The sequence below is a fragment of the Rattus norvegicus genome, chromosome 10 (assembly GCF_036323735.1).
Source record: "Rattus norvegicus strain BN/NHsdMcwi chromosome 10, GRCr8, whole genome shotgun sequence".
In the NCBI taxonomy this organism is placed as follows: Eukaryota; Metazoa; Chordata; class Mammalia; order Rodentia; family Muridae; genus Rattus; species Rattus norvegicus.
Genome location: NC_086028.1, coordinates 83,761,435 through 83,777,500, shown reverse-complemented (window position 1 = coordinate 83,777,500; position 16,066 = coordinate 83,761,435). Strand labels below are relative to the sequence as shown.

General features: G+C 44.6%; 1 protein-coding gene across 5 annotated transcripts in view; it reads right to left on the bottom strand.

The window, feature by feature from the left end:
- Positions 1 to 16,066, bottom strand: part of Cdk12 (cyclin-dependent kinase 12) — a 96,503-nt gene that overhangs the window by 16,176 nt on the left and 64,261 nt on the right. For 3 of the 5 annotated variants that reach the window (XM_063268381.1, XM_063268384.1, XM_063268385.1), the window contains 3 exons: positions 14,594 to 14,696; positions 13,843 to 13,954; positions 310 to 10,295 (listed from right to left, as the gene is read on the bottom strand). In XM_063268381.1, coding sequence (XP_063124451.1) covers positions 14,693 to 14,696 — 4 coding nt within the window. In that variant the 3' untranslated portion in view covers positions 310 to 10,295; positions 13,843 to 13,954; positions 14,594 to 14,692. Of the gene's footprint in view, positions 1 to 309; positions 10,296 to 13,842; positions 13,955 to 14,593; positions 14,697 to 16,066 lie in introns of those variants that run through there. The other 2 variants (XM_063268382.1, XM_063268383.1) reach the window with 2 other exon arrangements.

Genomic DNA, 16,066 nt, shown 5'->3' with positions numbered 1-16,066 from the left:
CAGCAGTTTCACTGTAGGCTGGACATACAAATGTAAAACAGGAAGTAAGTCTGTGTGCACACACTTACCCACATACGCATAGTCAGTAAAACTATAGATAATTTGGGGCTATTGAGATAGCTCAGCAGGTCAAGTATGACAACCTCGAGTTCAATCACCAAGACACACATGATAGGAGAAAATCAACTTCCATAGGTTGTTCAGTAACCTCCATATACATGCTGCATACCACCACACACACACACACACACACACACACACACACACACACACACTAACAGAAATCTTTATAAGATTAATAGACTGCACTAATATCAATATTTTAGATATATTTTTATTACAGTTTTGCAAAGTAATACCATTCAGGGGCCTCTTGTTTTTGTGTGTCTGTATTTGTCTGTGAAAATACATATGTGATTATGCACCACGTAGATCCTAAAGATTGATGGGTATCACTCTTCACCTGATTTCTTTACACAGGATCTCTCTTTGAGCCAAAGAATCAACAATTCTCAGCGACTGCTGAGAACGGCTACTCAGCAACTCTGGGAGCCACCCGTTTCCACCCAACCCCTAGGACGCGGGCTACAAATTCATCTGTGGAGAACGTGAACAACTCATGCTGTCGTGTTCATGTGGCATTCACATCAACTCAATGAACTATTCCCCAGCCTCAGCTCACTCTTTAGCTATGACAGCTAGAACTCTGTACACCAGGCTGGCCTCAAGCTCACAGAATCCTGACTGCTGTGATTATAAAAAGATGCGCCACCACACTCAGCCTGTCTTGTTTGGATTTGTTTTTGTGATGGCTGGGTTTTCCTTTACCCCCAGCTGACCTGAAACTTACTCTGTAGGCCAAACTGATCTCAAACTTAGACAATTCTTTGTTTCAGCCTTTTGAGTACTAAGATGACATGCATGAACCACTACCCCCCGATTTTGGTTATCATTTCTTAAACTGAAAGTCAATCTATAATTATTTCAATTAAAAAAAAACTATAAAATCAAGATACAGTGAAACAACCTCTGACTTCAGTACCTGGGAGGTAGAGGCAGGAGGATTAGAAGTTCAATGTCTTCTTCAACTATGTAACAGGCTTGAGATAGCCAAGTCTACAGAAGAGCCTGTCTCAAAGAAACTTGGGAGACCAAGACAGGTCTACAGAGCAAACTCCAGGACAGCCAAGACTATACAGAGAAACCCTGTGTTGAATGAACGAATGAAACCAAAACAAAGAAAGGAAAAAGGAAGGAAGGAAGGAAGGAAGGAAGGAAGGATGGAAGGAAGGAAGGATAAAAGAAACAAGCAAGCTACCTACTATGATAAAGAATGTCTCCATAGAGGCTTGCCCTTGTGTTTCTATTGTAGAATTCAAAAAAAGGAAGATTAAAGCCAGGTATGGTGGTGTATGCCTTTAATTTCAGCACTTGGGAAGCTGAGGCAGGAGTAGTTCTGTGACCTTAAGGCTAACCTGCATAGTAAACTCCGGAACAGCAAGGATTCATAGAGAGACCCTGTCTCAAAACACATACACAGACATAAAAAGAGTAAGAAATATTCTCACTACAAAGAAGAAGATTAACAATATTGTTCTCATTAGAACCCATCAGTAAAGTAATAACCATGGGGAATGATACTTATATCCATTGGTCCTGCAATTCTATTAAAAATGTCTAGGAGAGGCTGAAGAGTTGGCCCAGTGGTTAACACTTGTTCTTGCTGAAGATCTGAGTTTGCTTCCTAGCACCCATGGCAGGGGCTGACAACTGCGTGTAACACCAGCACCAGAGGATCCAGTGCCCTTTTCTGACCTCTGAGGCAACTGCACTCATCTGCACATACCCACAAGCAGACACAGACACAGACACAGACACAGACATGTAATTATAAAATAAAGAGGGGCTGGAGAGATTGCTCAGTGGTTCAGAGAACTGGTTATTTTTCCAAAGGGCTTGGGTTGCATTCCCAGCACCCACTTGGCAAACCACAACCGTCTGTAATTCCAGTTCTAGGGGATCCATGCTCTCTTCTGGCTCCATGGCCTCTTTTGGTCTCCGCCAGCACCAACCACTCAAGTGGTGCGCAGACATATACACAGGCAAAACACCTGTACAGATAAAATAATAAAAGAAATAAATTAAAAACAAACAAACAAACAGGGATGGAGAGATAGCCTAGTGGTTTGCTTGCTGCTCTTCTAGATAATCTAAGTTCAGTTGCCGGCATTTACATTGGGTAGCTCCAACTACTTGTAATTCTAGTTCTTGAAGACCTAATGCTCACTTCTGGCTTTAGGCCAATTCATGCCTTCTCCCCTTCCCTCTCCGATCACAGACATACCAAAAAAATTAAAATAAATCCTTAAAATTAAAAATGAATGAGTGAATGCATGTATGGGGTGGTCTGCTGAGATGGTTCAGTGAATAAAGACACCTGCCTCCAAAGCCTGACAACCTGAGTTCAATTCCCGGAACCTGTGAGCAACAGGGGAGGACCAGCCCACTGTGGGTGGTGCCATCCCTGGGCTGGTGGTCTTGGGTTCTATGACAAAGCAAGCTGAGCAAGCCAGGGGAAGCAAGCCAGTAAGTAACATCCCTCATGGCCTCTGCATCAGCTCCTGCTTCCTGACCTGTGTGAGTTCCAGTCCTGACTTCCCTTCGTGATGAACAGCAATGTGGAAGTGTGAGCTGAATAAACCCTTTTCCTCCCCAACCTGCTTCTTGGTCATGACTTTTTGCACAGGAATAAAAACCCTGACTAAGGGGCTGGGGATTTAGCTCAGTGGTAGAGCGCTTGCCTAGGAAGCACAAGGCCCTGGGTTCGGTCCCCAGCTCCGAAAAAAAGAACCAAAACAAAACAAAACAAAACAAAAAAAAAAAACCAACCCTGACTAAGACAGGCATGTACATGCACAGATAAATCAAATGTAATTTTGATTACACCAGTAACCCCAACGTTCAGGAGAGTCACAAGTTCAAAGTCTTCCTGGACTATAGCTGAGTTTGAAGGCAGCCTGGGATACTTGAAACCCAAAAGTGGGGAGGGAAGTACCACAATGCAGCTGGTAAAGGTGTTTCAATCCCTGGACCTTGCACGGTGAAAGAAGAGAACCTCGGCCTGCTGGTTGTGTTCTAGCCTTCACCTACACCCAGGCATCTACACCCCCAAGATCAAGGTCACCTTCACTTACATGAGACCTTGTCTCAAAACCTGCAGAGTGCCAGGCATGTAGCTAGTAGGAGCACATCTGCATGTGCTATGCAAGGCTGCTTGCAACTACAGCTGAGGAAAAGAAAACGATCATGAAAAGATCACATGTGCTCCAGAAATGGCCTAGTGGTTAAGAACACTTGCTACTCTCAAAAAGACCTAGGGTTTGGTTCCCATCACCCACATGGCAGTTTACAACAGTTAGGGCTACGTAAAGAAATCCTGTGTCAAAAAAACAAAAAACAAAAAACAAAAAACAAAACAAAACCAACCCCCCCAAACAAAAAGCAAAAACCAAAAAAAAAAAAAAAAAAAAAAAAAAGAAACCTTTCACATCATGAACTCAAAACATCACACAAAAGAAAATTTCACATCATGAACTCTGAAAAAACTTGTTCTTGCAGAGGGCCCAGATTTGTTTCCCAGTACCCACATGACCACTTAAAACCATCTGTAACTTGAATTTCAGGGAATCCAATAACTTCTTCTGGCCTCTGTAGGTACCAAACATGCAAAAAACAAAACAAAGACAAAAAACAACCCACTCGTATACATAAAACGAATTTTAAAACAATACAAAACAGCCCTTTATTTCAGTATGTCTAGGTAATACAGTAATACTTTATAGACTTTAAACATATATACAAACTGCACACAGTACAATGCTTGGTGCACAGAAAAACAATGAGGTAAAGATATTTGACAAACTAAAATGGCAGATAGGTGCCAGTTGCTATACCTCCTAAGGGCTACTGCTTTCAAATCTATTCTGGATGTAGCTATTCTTGCAAGCAGAACAGTGACTTACACATGCTCTGGAAGAGTAGCTTTCTCTTGACTAGAGAGGCAGAAGTTGGGAAACTGATTTCTTAGGGAGTCTGAAAAGAGGGGCTGTGGCTACTTCCTCTTCCAGGAGACTGTCTTTCCTTCTGTCATGAAGAAATGTCTGGACAATCTCCAGAGTTTGTACGTACACACGGATGGATGGACACACACACATGAAAATAATCTTCAGGGAGTCATGGCATCTTTGAAACGACTTCAGGTGCTGGAGAGATGGCTCAGTGGTTAGCAGTTCTTGCCACTCTTGCAGAGGATCTGGGCTGCCTCTCATCACCCACATGGCACCTTATAACCATCTCTAACTCCGGTTTCAGGAAATCTGATGACAGCTGACTTCTGTGGGCACTAGGTACAGGTACAGTATGTAGACAGACATGCAAGTGAAATGTCCATGCACATCAAAATAAAAACAGGACCCTACTGTATCAGAGACTGCTGACTTAGACCTCTTGAGGACCAGGTTTTATACATACACTCTTTGATGAAATTTTCACAATCTTGAAAAATAATAGTTTATTTGCATTTTTCATGTTTTAAAATAGTGGAATTAAGAGATTTTAATCACTAGAGTTAAAAGAAAGGCACTTGGATAAAAAGGTAAGACATGTCCCTAAAAATGCAGGTGTGAGGGCTTCTCGAAGGATCCATCGCCTTATTTGTATTTCAGACTAGGAAAGTGTGGCTTGAAGTAACTTCCAAAAGGTATCTGGTAAGTGGTGGAGCTGGCATCAGAACCTAGGAATGCCTCTGAAACTTCTGATCTAACCACCATAAAAACTATATTTCAAAGTCTCAAGGAGTACAATACTGTGTAGAAACTGTGCTGGGGCTAGGTGAAGGAGTTCCTGGAAAAGGAACCAGGTTTACCCAATATTCTTCAGGTAGGCACAGACTTAAACTCATTACAGGCAGGACAGTATCTGTAGAGAAACCTTTCATTCCATGAGTTTTTTTAACAGGCTTAACTCAACTGTTTCTGCCTACACCTAATCCCTTTTCTTCTCTATGTCCATGTGGATGGTGAGTAGGTACACAGTTCTCTTTCATGAACAGTCCTAAGGAGATGGAGAGGGGTGGAGGTTCTCTCTCTCTAGTTCTTCTGAGATGATGACTAGGATGCTTCTCCCTCCTGAGGCACTTGGATCTCTACCCCAAGTTATCAAACCAAGAGGAATGCAGGAGAAAATAGACCATAGGAGACAAGCAGAAAGGAGAACCAAAATCAAGGCAGTCAGTTGGGAGAATGCCTGGAGTCTCTAGGATCTTAGCAGGTGAAGGTTTTCCCAACAGGCTAAGCAGCAGGCTTCATGTCGGACATCGACCCTGCTGTGGTGGTCTGGCCTCTATCTCTCAAACTATTATCTTCTGTTTCCATGTGACTGGTTCTATGGTTACCTTGTTCAGATGGGGGTGGCAGGCTATGAATTCTGCCACAATGTATTCCCTTTCCCTTCTAATACTATCTGATGCATTTGCTCAAGTTTAGACTACTCAGTCAGAGACTACAGAGACAATTTTGGCAGGAGGATGTCAATATCCCAAGGCTAGGTCCAGAGGAGCTCTTCTGGGATCTCAATGCCAGATCCAAAGCTTTCTTCTTTTCTCCTCATACAAGAAAGAAGCAGAGGAACAATTGGGTTCATGGCCATACCATCCTGAATGTGATTGATCTTATCTGATCTCAGAAACTAAGCAGGGTCAGGCCTAGTTAGTACCTGCATTGTAGAACAACTGAGGCCTGAGACTAGAGACACTGAACATGTCTCACTCTTCCCTTCTGTTCCTCATGCATTACTCCACTCTGGGTACAGAGCATGCCCGCTCTTTACTTTGGTTTCCCTTGACCTATCTACCCTATGGATAAGAGAGAGTTAATGGCATGATATGGGCAAGCTATAAATTTCCCATCAGTGTGGCGAGAACAGGATTGTTGGCAGAGAGGGGGCTGGGCTGGGGGGGGGATCTGGGAAAAAGCCAGGAGGTTGTCTCTAGGTAACAATAAACACTGCAAGCAAGGAGCAGCTGTTACACTTACTCTCCCTGCATCACAATGCTGAAATAACACTAATAAAACAGTGTGCCCAATGCACAGGCACACACACATTTAGGGCCAAAGCCTTAGTTGTACCTCTAGGGCTGCCCTCTGCTCCAGAGCAAGAACCTTGATGCCACAGACATAGTAGTCCAGGCTTGGGCATAGTACAGGGAAGGCATTCATGGGTTCAGATTAGGCTGCAGAGGCTAGGAATACAATTCAGACTGTGATGTTTTAGTGATAGAAACAATTCAAATTCAGCTAGAAGGAAAGGAAAAGAGGGAAGGAGAGAGAGGAGGGGGAAGAGAATGAAGAGAAACGTGTAGGGAGAAATAACTATGTACCATGTCTGGTAAGACTGGAGGTAATCAGGTGGCTACGAATTGAGCTGGCTAGTGGGAGGTGAAAGAAAAGGGAGCAGAAAAAGGAATCTGAGAAGGAAAAGGATCAAGAACAAAGAACGTGGTATTTCTCCTGGAGCTAAAGTCCCCATACCTGCCTACAAACTCACTGTATATCCAGGCTCCCCTCTTAATACAAGTTTATATCCAAGGCCATATGATATGTTGGTTTAATTCAGAACTAAGCTTTAGTACAGGATCCCAAAGCTCCTATTGCCACAACGGGGGAAGAGTAAAATGATCCCATCTTCCTGAATGAAGCACAGTTAATCTGTCTTTCTCCATCTAAAGTCATCTTTGGATTTCTAGGCCTAGCTGGGAAGAGGACCCTCACTCTGGCTAGAAAACTGACCTTCCAGCAATAAAAGGAAGAGAAGCAAACAGGAACTCAGCATCAAACACTTGCCCGGCCTTCTCTTCTATGAGGCCAGAAACCAGGATATTTATTATCATGTGCCTGGAATATACGGATATCCAAAGTTCCTACTGCTCTCTTTCCTCACTAGTCCTAGTCACTGCCTGAGAAAGGATGGAGGAGACGCACGCTGTCCATCTGACCAGTGAGAGAGAAGAACATCGGCACTTCTGACCATCTGTGACCACAGCCATTCTATTCCCCAGCCTGTACCCACCCCCATCCAGCAGTCTAAGTGCCCCTAGCTTGCTCCTCTGTGGTACAGGTCCAAGGTACCTGATTCTAGTGAGCAGAGACAACAATTCTTCCTTGTTCTGGCCTTGTAGTAGTATTTGTCTTGTTTTTGCTTTTCTTATTAAATTTTGATGGGGACGGAAAGATGGCTCAGTGGTTAAGAGCACCTACTGTTCAGTTTCCAGCACCCACATGGCAGATCACAACCATCTGTTTCAGGGGATCTATTGCTCCTTTCTGGTTTCCACAGTACAGTAAGCACAGACATACATGTAGGCAACACACACACACACACACACACACACACGCACACACACACACACAAATATTAAAAAAAAAAGAGAAATTCTGACAGTAGAGACAGCAGACAGTAGTACATGCTTATACTTTCAGCACTTTGGGAGATGAGGCAGGAGGTTTGAAACTTGGAAGTCAGCTTGGGCTACATAATGAAATTAATGTCTCAAGAACAAACAAACAACACCTGCCCCTCCCCTTAAAACTTTTGTGTTAGCTGGGTACACAGAGTTCTAGGCAGGCAACAAAGGATGATAGTGATAGCTGTTTACCAGGAAAACCTCTCTTTTGGAAAGTCTCCAGGATGCCTCACTGTCCTGCCACAAATGGATGTCTAATATCCTCTGTGTAGGGCAATGTCTCAGTCTTTCCTCATGAGAAGCCTCACTGGGAAAGCTCAGCTTCTCCTCTTCACTTCTTTCCCATTTCTCCCTTTTTTTTTCATAGCTGGGATACCTCTTAATCTAACGAGGGATTTTTCAGCAACAGAGCTCAGAGTGGGCAGGGCTGGGGCAAAAGAAAACTCTAGCAGACTTGATCCCCCTTCCCCTCTGTTGTTTTCATGAACCACCCCCATTGCTGTGAGTCACCAGAACCTTAAGCTCTGCTGAGCTGCCAGCAGCCTTCTTTCCTCCCCCTCTTAGGACAAGCAAACATGCATGCAGTAGCAGTAAGTCTCAGTGCCCACCAACTTCCTACCACAGGGCCACTCTACTTCATCCCTAGGATTCCACAACACTGACTTTGCTCACTGAGAGGAGTGAGCAAAGGAGTGTGAGACCCTAGAGTGTGCTCTGTGCAGAAAGCTGGCTGCCTGTACAGTGGAACAGGATCACCAGCCAGGCGAGCTGGCACACTTGGGCATATAGCCATCAGCATGCAAACGGAAGAATATGGGGTAAGAATGCTGCTTCAGAAACAGACGTCTCCTGCTTTCGTCTCTGGCCAGTGAACACCATGACACTGCTACCTCTGTCAATGTTTCTCTCCTTTCCTTTCTGTCTAAGGCTCTCGAAGATACAGGGAGAATCTGCACAACAGCTTTCTAAGTATCAAGGTGAAAGGTTCAGATTTCCAGATCTATTCTCAACCCATGGGAAAACTGAAGGGAGAAGGAAGAAAGGGTAAATTAGAGTAAAATCTAAATACTAGGCCAATGCTGACTAATCCTAGAAGGTAATGAATTCTGGGTATGCTGTCTTTTTCTACTATATCTATTTCATATCTAAGTATTTTCCCACAAAGGGCCTGAGCTTCTTCTGGACTTCATACCAGGCTTTAGACTTGGACTTCAGGCTATAGATCTGACAGCCTGGGACAACCTTGGAAGTGGATGGTAGACCTGGCAGAACTAGAAGGAGAGAAAGCAGCTCTATTCCTCAAAGAACACCCAGAATGTAAGGTGACTGGTTTCCTATGCCTCCAATACCTGGTAGGGATGAACCAACTACCAAGATCAATGAAGGGAGAGGAGGCTTGTATACAGACAGTAGATGCCCTTCCGCCTTTGTCCTGTGCTATCTTCATTGCTCTCTACTTCAGACTGGAAAGAGCAGCTCTGTCAACAGTAGCCACCTATCCTCAAATAATACTCACCACGACTGCCCTGCACTATATGGAGCAGTCAGTCCCATGGGTGAACTATAGGTCTCAGTTCTAAAACAGCAACACTGTCTTCTCTTCTTCCTCATCTCCCTGACAGGACAGGTTTTGGCACAGTTTCTTGATACCGACAGCCCTGAGGCACTTGGATGCAGGATGGGGCCTGGAAGGATTTTTTTTCCAGACTGTCCTAGGGGAATATGAGGGCCTCTCACCCTGTTTGTGAGTAACAGACCATGACAGCCCATGACAGTCTAAGGCAGATCAGGAGAAGGTTGGAAGATGCAGAGGCAGGTCCTGCTTTTCTCAAGGGCCTCAGGGTAAAAACAGGTTACTAAAATATGAGACAGTTCTAGGAGTGGAAGGAAGGTAAGAATGAGAGCTGGACAGTGTGGTAAATTCTATTGGTATTGCCTATTAACCCTCAATTCTATCTTGCCTTCACCCCAGTTTAGCCTCATGAAGCATAGATCAAAGAATGTTGAAGATTAGGAAAATGTTGAGAAATACCACCTTTGGCAACCTGGTAGGAAATCTCTCCACTACCTTCATTCATCCTTCTCTCCCTGGCCCTAGCATGTAAACACTGAAGGAAGTAAGGAACAGGGATAGAGACAGCTGGAAATGTGCCCTGCCCTCCAGGATACACCATCACTGTAGAGTCAGAAGGGACCTAACACTCCAGGGCCAGGGTACTGCATGGATCCAGGAACACTCCTAGCTGACTTGGCAGGCCCTTGCATTTGACCACTGTCTCTATTGTGGCACTGGCACAAGAGGGGTAAACTACACTTGACATTTTAGCATAACTGCTTCCAATTGCTTTTATTATATATGGAAACCTGTGATAAGACTTCCACTAGAAAAATTTAGATTTACTTAGGAGATTTGCCTTTTGGTTAAGTAGTTGAGGTGGCTGAAGCGTTTCTTTCCTTAGACCTTAGAACATGGCAGAATTCTACAGAGAGGGGCGGAAGGATAGAGACCTCTAGAACAGGCCACACAAAGGGGATGTTCCCCATCATGTCTCCTATAAACTCTATCTGCTGGGTTTCCTAAACTGCTCCACACTCAGCAGACAATGACATGAGACTTCAGGCAGTAGGGGACAGAACACCCTGCTAATGTTTGTTACTCCACCTTCTTCTCTCCTTACCTACCTACTTTGTCTTGCCCCATGCTCTCCAAATCCAGAACATAAAGCAACTTCAGGGCAGGATTCAATTGGTTTCTCCTTGGTCTTGGCTTCCACATCTGTATAATGAAGGAGTCAGACAAGATGAGCTCCATGTTTCCTTCTTTAGAACATTAATGTTCTAAGATTCAGACCCAAACCCACCAGACCTCATCTGGTGCCATTTTGCATGTAACTGCTATGGCACTTATCTCTTATAGAAATGTACAGAATGTAATGTACAGAAATGTACAGAACTGGCCCTAAACTCTGCCCTTTTCAGATTTCCTCTACCACAGCCCTAGCTCCAAGGTCCCTAGTTCTTATCCTCTCTCTTCAGGGACCTCAAAGTTCTACCCCACCTCCCTTCTATAATATCATAATCTCTGAGATCAACCCATGTGGTTAAAACTGCAGGAGGAAGAACTCAGCTTTACCTTACCTACCATTCCGGCTGCAAATTTAGGCTGCAGACCTGAGTCAGTCAGCACAACTCCATCTCTTTTGGAGGTCCTGGCAGTCGGGGGAAAATCCTGGCACCTTTCCCCAGTGCCTCCCCTTCTCCTCCACCTCGCTATTCTCCATGCCAGAACGCAAAGTGGCCAGTGATTGATGGGCCCGGGTTCCTGGTAACCGCACCCAGTGGCCCAATCCTCCTCCCTTATCCAATCCCTCCCCTGTCCCTATTCAGAGATCAGATTGTCTCATGTTGGTCCCTGAGGTCCCATTAATTAAAAATACATCCAATTAAATGGCAGGTGAAAACGTGCTATTGGCGCTCTACACCCCCCTGCCCCAGCCTGGTCTTTCTATCCCCACCCCCCTTTTAAGGCTCAGCTGTGCTTTGAGCTGAGAAAAAAAAAAAAGATGTGGGGAGAGGGAGAGAGTAGAGGAAGACATGGGTAGAAGTATGACATGGGGTGTGCTTGAACCTTTGCCAGGGCAGCATGTGCCAGTCTGGGAGGGTGGCACCAAGCCCTGGTGTCTAATTTTTAGAGGTGCTAGTAGGTTAAGTCAGCTGGGCACCCACCTCCATTCCCCTTAAAGGGGCAGAGGGCAGTTAGAGCATGTGGCTAGCTATACTGCCCTGCTTCTGATTTTGACAGGCAAGGAACACAAGTGTAAATGGCAGAGGGACCTTTGGAGTGGGTACGATGTTCAGGGGTGGGAAGGGTCTGATTTGTCTTAGTATATCTCCCTCTGCTGTTCCCCAACTAAGAATATAAAGAGCAACTAGCAGGACCCAGGTGGCAAGGCATGGTGACACTCTGGAACTCAGCTATGCCTACCCATGCCTACAGAAAGCTAAGAGAAAATGGAGAGAGGAGGGAAGGAGCCATAATTTGGATGGGAGCATATAGGACAGGATTAAATATATAGATAGATGTTCATGTGGACAACAGGGACCTGAACACCTTAAGCTCCAAGGGACCTGTCCTGTTGACTCTTTCTGTAAGCAAAAAACAGCATCAGTAGCATCACGTTGCCATAGCCTGGCTGTCTAGTAGGCTGTCCATAGTGTATCTCCTTCACAATCACTGACTGACCTCACTCTCTTCCATTTTTGGAGTCCTAGCATTTTACCAGTTACGGCATCTGCCTCCAACCCAAGGTCCTCCTCTGGCCTCAAGTGATACAAGTCTAATGGACATTGAGCACTGTTAGAAAGGGACTAGCAAAGGAGTGACTAAGGGTAGCACTCAGAAGCAGGCAGGAGCAAGGGTGCCAACTCAGGGTTTCGGCCTGGCTGCCTTGGCAGCCTCAGCACCTCCTCACTTCACTTTAACGCTAATTGGAGATTTTAATCTGCACTGCTGCTCTGCTCGGGGTGCTGGGGGGAGCACCAGCTGTGCAGTAATTCCAGTAGCACCGACTGTTTAATCAAGCTGTCCTCCTGGGGAGGAGCCTTCAGGCATGGGGGAAGGAGGAGAAGGAGGAAGACCCTGTCATCTCCCTGAGCCTGTTCTTTCTGACTGAGTATAAACTGTGGGGTCCTCAGTCCTGCAGGACCCCAAGCCATTTGGCTTGCCTAGCAGAGTCATGACACGGCACAGGGTAGACATGAGGCTTATAGCCAAAGTGGTCCCCACTATGATGTTTTCTGGGGTGGGGTGGGGTGTGTTTTTTGGGGTTTTTTTGGGCTCAGAGCTCTCTGGAGTCCTGGGTGTGGTTTGCCCAATAAGACACAAAGATTTATTAAACTTGAATTCTGTAGGTTTGTGTTGGGGGGAGAGCTGTCAGGGGGAGAAATGAGGTAACCCACTTTCTTAGACTCCATTTTCTCAATACTTTCTCACAAACAAAGACACTTTCCTTTGAATACTTATAGAAAACCTTTTCCCATCTGAAACTATCCAACCCCACCCTCCTGGACTGGAATTCAGTATCTCAGGGGCATGGGAACAGTGGGTTGGACAGCTGGAGCCAGGCATACCTTGAAGAGATAGCACCTGGAGCTTAAGTTCAGCTGGGTACCCAATCAGCAGGCCTGAAGGACCAAGTATTTAAGCCTCAGGCCATTTTAAAGGAATCACAAGTGGTATCAGTTATTTTTCTGGCTTCTGGGCCAGTTCTCTGGCTCTCTGGGAATGTTTCTGATCCATTCCCTGGAAAGAGTGCCCTCATCCATCTGTTTCCTAAGGTGCTTGGATTTTAATTGGCCAGCAGTGCCCTCGTATGGTAGAAATCAGAACTGCAGTTGCCCCACTAGTCAGACTGCCTTAAGGAATCAGGTAGCCTGATGGACAGACAAGTAGCAGTTGTAAACGTTGGCATTCTCTATGCCATCAAGGAAGTTCATGGGTATGTACTGACTGACTACTTCCTGGACATTTCCTGCTTTCTAACATCTGCTTTCTCTCACTTACCCACTCTGACACACATGCTTCTAGGAAACAGCACCTGATTCATCAGGCACTTATCCGGACCTGTTGCTTTGGTGTATGGGTTGCAGAGGTGAGAAGCACTGCTTAGAGAGAAGCCAGAAAGTATCACCTCTAACATCCAGGAGGCAGGAAGATGTTCTAACCCCCGGACAACTCTCTATAGGGCCTAGAATAAAGCTGACATCATACTTAAAAAAGAGTAACATCTAGTGGCTGACTCTATCCTACAGCTATTCCTTTTCCACTCCCTGGGATATGTGGATCTTAGAAACACAGATCATCTTAGGCAAGGTGCTAGTCCTAAGGAACAGACACTAGATAACACTCTCAAAAGACCAGTTTATTTTCCCAGTTAAACTTCCAGAATTTCAGCTTTCAAGAGAGGCTATGTGTACTGGATCATTCAGCACCAGTATCAATGCCTGTCTGTTTCCTGGTCCCTTCGCATACATGCTAAACAGGAGAAAAGCAGTTCTAAACTATGGGGATAGGGATGGACCCCTGATGGGCATCAGAAGGGCAGCTCTAAAGACTAGGGCTTGGAAATTCCTGAGAAAAAGAGCTAAGTCACGAATGCCTTCCAATTTTGGAGACACTGAACGACAAAAATATTCCCTGAGAAGCTAGATGTAGAATCTATAGTCCCAGTTCATGTGAGAGGCAGGAAAAGGAAAAAACAAACACAAGAGATGGAGAGATGGAGCTAGAGATCATCGTTTGTGAGGTGAGTGAAGCAGCATACCTAGCAGGGAAGGAAGGTAGAGATGCTGGCTCTGGGTAATGAAGATAGAGGTACAGGCCTCTAATTTTGGTGTCTCATGAAGTATTTGGATAGGCGGAATTTTCCACTGAACCTAGAAAGAAGGCAGTAAAACTCATTAGAGTCAGGGAAAAGACATAGTACTGTCCTACCTTGACTTAAAGAAATAGAAAACAAAACAAAAACCAGCTTTTTGGGAAAAAGTGTTTTGTGTATGAAAGGGTATGGACAAGGGAAATATTCATCCTAAAGGAGGTGGAAAGTAACTGAATAATAATGACAGTACTCCTGTATAGAGGCATATCCATGCATTAACACAGGAATGAGGTAACTGCTACTGTTAGAGAGGGCTCAATCATTCTAGCTGGAGAGAGCTTATTAACTGCTAGGTAAGATACTGGAATAGAGCCAAATAAAAACTCTGGACTTGGGGCTGGAGAGATGGCTCAGCGGTTAAGAGCACTAACTGCTCTTCCAGAGGTCCTGAGTTCAATTCCCAGCAACCACATGGTGGCTCACAACCATCTGTAATGGGGATCTGATGCTCTTTTCTGGTATGTCTGAAGACAACTATAGTGTACTCATAAACAAAATAAATAAATCTTAAAAAAAAACTAACTCTGGACATTCTTCTGGGGATTTCAGTAAGGATAAGAAACTGTCCTTACCAAAAGTAGGGTGCTACTCCATGTACAATCAGGCCAGTGACTTCTGACTGGCTTTAAGTCCCTACCTGGCTTCAGGTACTGTGGATGAGATTGTTCCAGAGGTTCTGGATGCAAGGTTAACTGATGGATGTCCCCGAGTTATTCAAAGGTCGTCCCTGCTGCAGCTATCTGTAAAGAAAAATAAGACGCTACATCAGATACAAGACAAGGGACCAGAGCAAAGAGGGTCTGTGGTCCTGCACAGGAGATGACAGTGTTGACAGCTACCAGTAACAGTATGATGACTGCTGTTTCTCCAATGCTCTTAAACCTTAATTCCCCCAAAGAATCTTAATAATTCTTCCAGAGAAGAGCTGACTGTTCCAGATTCCTACTTCTGAAGAACTAGCTCTTCAGCTGATGAGTGAAAAACCATGGCCATGATATTTAAGATATATGTCAGAAAATTTAATAGAATAAAAGCTCTGAAACGCAGAAATACCATAAAGGGCAATGCATGTTAGCGTTAATACAAGGTTAATGCAAGATTCTAACTTGGAGGAGGCAACATAACTTTAGACCAGACCACCAGCTTGGATCTAAGGTTCTCTTGATCATCAATTCTTCTTTAAGCAAGAGCCAGAAAATGCCCTTAATTATGAAACAGAAAGGTTTGCAGGAGTAGATTTGCTGCAATTTGGGCACCTAGGTCTATTGTGCATTTCCTTTGCAGGAACAAAGTCTCTGCACAGAGATCAACCCCATACCCCTCTACTCTTCCAACTACAGTGCAATGGACTAACTACAAATGACACACAGTGCCATCTGCCCGTTATTCAGACAATGCCTAGTTGGCGGATCCCCTAACACAAACTGTCTCCAAGTTGCTCAGGGTTTCACTGCTTTCTTCAGCATTTCCTTTTTTGCTACTAGCAGGCTCCCAATGTTTTTATGTCCAGAGAAAGCTAGCATAAGACAGTGCTGCAGAACTAGCTCCAGGATGATGACTTACAGTACCTGTCCCATAGGCCAGCCCCACCCCATAAGCTTGTTTTTGATTCTGAACACTGTACAATACTTTTCCTTATGCACAGCCCAAGAACACCAAATACTGCTTCCTCTAGCTCCACAAATAAGGAAAAGGCAGAAGGTCCCCACCAATTCTCTTGAGTCCCATTCAGTAATACCCCCTCCAGCCTTGCTTAAGGTGCTCTGTCTCCATTTGGATTCTTTCTGGTATAACTTTGTTCTAACTGCAAAGAGCCTAAGCTGAGATTTAGCATGAATTTTTCACATTGCCCCTGAGGAAGTTTTCCTAGTATCAGTCCCTTAGTTTGTGGCTAAGGGTTCTTTGAAAATTTGGGGTAACTCTAAAGGCATTAGGATTTTTGCCTATGGCTACCACTTTCTTCCCAACAAAGTAGTTACTATATTTTTTAAATTTTTCTAAGATTTGTATGCCATTCTTTTTTAACTCACATTACTCATTGTGTGTGTGTGTGAGGGGTGCCTGTGGAGTGAGAAGACTTGCACACTTGCAGGTGTTTGTTCTCTCCTTC